Below are 5000 nucleotides of genomic sequence, written 5' to 3'. Positions count from 1 at the left end.
GGACGCCGGTGACTGACAGGCACCAGTCCTGCAGGAGCCCTCCTCTTTCGGAGGCTCGGTCCTCCCTCCGCCGCTCCCGCCCTCCTCCGCTCCCTGCTGCCTGGAGCCGGCGAGGAGATGAGAAGCCCTTGTAGTTTTAAATTCAATGTGACAGTTTCGGAAAGAGCGGATGATGAATCTCCTATTATTGGATCAGTCTATTTGCCGCTCAATGTCTCTCTGTAATTGGAGCAACATCACTTTAAAGGTTCAGAGAGTACAGCATTTCTGGTGAAAAATCCCCACAACACGCGGTGAATGTTTTAAAGGGAAATCTATTAGTGATTTGCGGAGGGGCGGGAGCCGGCGGCGGGGAGGTGCGGGCTGGGTCAGCGCGGACTTAAGTGGGGGGCTCGCCAGGGGCCCCTGCTCGGCCGCTCCCTGCGCCCGCGCCCGCCCAGCGCCAGCCGCGCCCCTCCCTCCCTGTTGCCCCCCCCCCACGTCTTGTTGTGACAGTTCCTGATACTGTTTATTGAGGTGCATGTCAGGTATAATTAGCAATCGATATGGAAAACGTTTCCTTGCACCCAGCACGCCTCTGACGTCAGAGCCGATTAGCGCTTCTTATTGGTCCCAAATTCCCCGGGCCGCGGCTAATTATCGGGAGCTTGATGTTGATAAAGTAAAGCGCCGAGTGCGGGCGAAGCATGTGCGGGGCTCCGGGTCCCTGTCTGCGCCGCCGCCGCCGCCACCCGCGCGTCCCGCCGCTGGCCCAGCCCGGCCCCGGCCTGCGCCCCAGCGCCCCGCTGGCCCCCCGCGCGAGATGATGGACGGCCGCCTCCTGGAGCACCCGCACGCCCAGTTCGGGGGCTCGCTGGGCGGTGTGGTGGGCTTCCCCTACCCGCTGGGCCACCACCACGTGTACGAGCTGGCCGGCCACCAGCTGCAGTCGGCCGCCTCGGTGCCCTTCTCCATTGACGGCCTGCTCAGCGGCTCGTGCGCCGCTGCCGCCGCCTCGGTGGTCAACCCCACGCCGCTGCTGCCGGCGGCCTGCGGGGTAGGCGGCGACAGCCAGCCCTTCAAGCTGTCAGGTAGGCGCGCTGCGTGCGGGGAGGGAGACGGGGTGGGGGTGCGGCAGGGGATCCTCTCGGGCAGAGTAGTTAGTTTCGGGCGGCCGCGGACCTGGCGCCCCTCCACCCCGGCTCGGGGCGCTCGGCCGCCCTGTCAGTGGCCCGGGGAGCCAGGGCGGCCTGCGGGCAGCCGCGTGAGGGGTGGATCTGGCTCCGGCGGTGGCTGATCCGCGCGGCGTCCTGGTCACGCCCGCAGACTCGGGGGACCCAGACAAGGAGAGCCCGGGGTGCAAGCGGCGGCGGACCCGCACCAACTTCACCGGCTGGCAGCTGGAGGAGCTGGAGAAAGCGTTCAACGAGAGCCACTATCCCGACGTGTTCATGCGCGAGGCGCTGGCGCTGCGCCTGGACCTGGTTGAGTCCCGAGTTCAGGTAAAGACCCGCGTCCCTCTCGGGGCCGCAGCCCGCAGCCTGCCGTTGGCCCGCCGCGCGCCGCCCGCCTTTGTTCCGGGTGAAGCCGCATCCTCGGCTGCGAGCCCTCCTGGCGCTCGCCTGTGGGAAGGTGGGGGTGCAGGCGGTGGGTATTCTGGGGCCGGCACCTCCCGGACAGGGGGTGAGAGTGCCTAGAAGCCGAGGCGGCTCGGGCAGGCCCGGCGGCCGCCCAAAGTGGCGAGAACAGCAGCTGCGTCCCAGCCGGGAAGCCGTGTGGTGGGTTCTGGCGGAATGAGGTCTGGGGCGCTGGAGCGGGAGAGGAGAGGCGAGGCGAGGCGGCCGCGGCGGGCTGGACTTGCAGGAGACCTGGGGAAGGCAGACCCGCACCTCGGTTCACCAGCCTGGAGCGAATGCGTTTGTTTACCTTTTGCCTCTAAAATATTCAGATGCAAAGAGTATTTATTCATCACCTTGCAGGAGAGGGCAGCCGGGGAAGGGGGCGGAAACTTAACCAATTAACACATTGAGAAAAAAAGGTGTCTGAATCTTTAATACCCCCATTATATCTTTCTCTTTTTCCTTTTACTGTAATTTGATTTTTATCCGGAGACTGCCAGCGGTATTCTTTTTAAAAATACAGCGTCAATTTGGTGGATTAAAAATTCAGGATGAATTGTGCATAATGAGATGTTTCCCTGACGTACAGAAATCTTTCTGGTGGCGAGTGTGCGGTGCAGCTGCGGGCTCCCGGCCTGGAGGTGCCTGTCCCGCAGCAAGTAGCTTTGTCTGAAAAGGTGTCCCGGTCCTGTGCTCAAGCCTCTCCTCACGACCTCTTCTGTTCGCAAATCCTTTCATGCAATTTGTTCTAAGTGTCTTAAGTCAAGACCTCTTCATTTCTCCCCTAATCCAACAATGAATAAGTAATTCCTGGTGACAAGGCAGCCTAGAATTTGTACCCTTCATAAAAGTATTAACAAAAAATAATAATAAGCAAGAGTGGGGAGAAGGGGGGTGAGGAAGGGAGAGGATGCAACTCGATACCCACACCTGGGCACCCACAAGGCTGCCCCACACCACGCCAGGCCTGCTGTCTCTCCCGCCTCGTCTCTATGTGGCTGCAACAAAGAGTTTGCATGATCGAGCTCTCTCAGGGAGGCGAGTGTGCCTGGCACTCAGCTGGGACTTGTGCTGTGCTGGGGCGAGGGTCTAGGGCTGCTGTCTCCAGAGTCCTGCGAGCTCCCCAGGACAAGGCCCTCAGAGAGAGGGGAAGAGGCAGGACGGCCCAGGCCTCTCCTCTGCCAGGCCCGGCAGCTGGCCTCCTGCTTCCCTGCCTCCCCCCCACACTACCCCAAACGCCAAACTGGTTTGAGAGTGCTGTTTGGTGCCCTGGCCTGAACCCTCCAGAAAGAGGATTTGTGTGAATCTGTGTGTGTGTTGGTGGGGGGGAGGTGCTGCTGAAGCTGCCCTCCCCCAAATTGGGCTTGGCTTCCCAGGCCCTTCTAGAAGAAGAAGCATCCAGATTTCCTTTCACGGGAACCGCCAAAATCTGGGCTTTGACTCAGTCTCCAGGGGCCTGAAGACAGGTGTGAAGGGCGGCTGAGCCCAGCTGCCTGGTGTCCTCAGGCCAGACGGTCAGCGCCAGGCCCGGCGGGCTGCTGAGCACAGGAGCTGTGAGAAGCCAGGAGGGGCAAGGCGAGCCCCTGCTCTCTGCCTCCGTCCCAGGAACCCAACCCGGTGCCCTCAGTCAGGGGCCAGACTGGCCCTGCCCCACGAATGGTCAGCTCCCAGTCCCCGGAGGTGAGAAGCCAGAGTGGGAAGCTGGCCGAGAGGCCCCGTCCGCCTCCTTGTGGGTGGAAAAGATGCCGTTGGAACCTGCAGCCGGAGCGCGGAAGCCCAGCTGAAGGCCAGCCTGGCGCCCGCCCCCCGGGCCCAGCCGAGCTGCGCAGGCCCGTCTGGGGGAGTGGGGAGGCCCGCAGCCCCGTGGCCAGCCCGCCGCCTGATCGTGCCTTCCTTTCCCCACCCGGCTGCTCTAGGTTTGGTTCCAAAACCGTCGGGCCAAGTGGAGGAAGAAGGAAAACACAAAGAAGGGCCCGGGGCGGCCGGCTCACAACTCACACCCGACCACGTGCAGCGGCGAGCCCATGGACCCCGAGGAGATCGCCCGCAAGGAGCTGGAGAAGATGGAGAAGAAGAGGCGCAAGCACGAGAAGAAGCTGCTGAAGAGCCAGAGCCGCCACCTGCACTCGCCCGGCGGCCTGTCCCTGCACAGCGCGCCCAGCTCTGACAGCGACAGCGGCGGCGGGGGGCTGTCCCCGGAACCTCCCGAGCCGCCGCCGCCCGCCGCCGCGGCCAAGGGCCCCGGCGCGCACAAGGCCGGCGCCGCCGGTTCCGTGCCCGCACCGCCGGGCGAGCCGCCCGCCCCGGGCACCTGTGACCCCGCCTTTTACCCGAGCCAAAGAAGCGGCGCCGGCCCGCCGCTGCGGCCAGGCCGCCCCGCGGACAAGGACGCGGCCCCCTGTGCGCCCGGGTCGGCGGCGGCCGAGCGGGGCGCCGCGGGCCTGCCCAAGGCCAGCCCGTTCAGCGTGGAGAGCCTGCTGTCCGACTCGCCGCCACGCCGGAAAGCCGCCGCCGCCGCCGCCGCGGGGCTGGACTTTGCGCCCGGGCTGCCGTGCGCGCCGCGGACCCTCATCGGCAAGGGCCATTTCCTGCTCTACCCCATCACGCAGCCGCTGGGCTTCCTGGTGCCACAGGCCGCGCTCAAGGGCGGTGCGGGCCCGGAGCCGGCGCCCAAGGACGCGCCGCCCGCGCCCGCCGCGCCGCCCGCGCCGCCTGCCCAGGCCAGCTTCGGGGCCTTCGCAGGGCCCGGCGGCGCTCCGGACTCGGCCTTTGCGCGCCGCAGCCCCGACGCCGTCCCCTCCCCGGGGGCCCCGACCCCCGCGCCTTTCCGGGACCTAGCCGTGGCCGAGGGCGGCGGCGGCGACTGCTCGGACGCGGGGATCTCCTGCCCAGCGGCCCCGCCACCGCCTCCGCTGCCGCTGTCGCCCGGGCCCGGAACGCGGGCGCCCAGCCCCGCTGGGGAGCCGGCCATCTGCGGGGCCCCCGAGCCAGGCGCTGCGGCCGAACCCAGCGTCCAGGAGGGTGAGGAGGTGGACATGGACTGAGGGCGGCCGAGAGAGGCGCTCAGCCGGCCCGACCGGTGGCTCAGGCTCCGACTCACATCGAAATCAGGTGATGGGGGTTAGAAACACTGCTTTTTCCTTTCTTCTGTTTTCTTCTCCCCCCACCCCGTTTTTTTTTTTTTTTTTTTTTAACGCTGTATCAATTCGGACCTAGGCAGCAACCGCAGGACTTGGGGTGAGACCTCTCTTCTCTAGGGAGCAAAAAACAAACAAAAAACAAAAACAAAACTAAAAACAAAGCCGAACTCATACTCCACCGTCCCAATAAAAACCCACAACAAGAATCCTCAGCCTTGTAAAATGCAAAGTTGTCTAAGAATATTTATATATGTACCATTTT

General features: G+C 64.7%; 1 protein-coding gene across 1 annotated transcript in view; it reads left to right on the top strand.

Annotated features, from left to right (window-relative positions):
- The first annotated feature begins 779 nt into the window (after positions 1-779).
- Positions 780-5000, top strand: part of UNCX (UNC homeobox) — a 4235-nt gene continuing 14 nt past the window's right edge. Inside the window, exons 1-3 of the mRNA XM_090289998.1 lie at positions 780-1070; positions 1306-1481; positions 3515-5000. The exon at positions 3515-5000 is cut by the window's right edge and continues 14 nt beyond it. Of these exons, the coding sequence (XP_090146124.1) occupies positions 803-1070; positions 1306-1481; positions 3515-4642 (1572 nt within the window). The 5' untranslated portion in view covers positions 780-802 and the 3' untranslated portion in view covers positions 4643-5000. The remainder of the gene's footprint in view (positions 1071-1305; positions 1482-3514) is intronic.

The sequence above is a fragment of the Furipterus horrens genome, unplaced genomic scaffold (genome assembly GCF_987537825.1).
Source record: "Furipterus horrens unplaced genomic scaffold, mFurHor1.1.pri manual_scaffold_10, whole genome shotgun sequence".
Classification (NCBI taxonomy): Eukaryota; Metazoa; Chordata; class Mammalia; order Chiroptera; family Furipteridae; genus Furipterus; species Furipterus horrens.
Note: the sequence above shows the minus strand (reverse complement) of the source record. Positions and strands in the feature narration are given on the sequence as shown.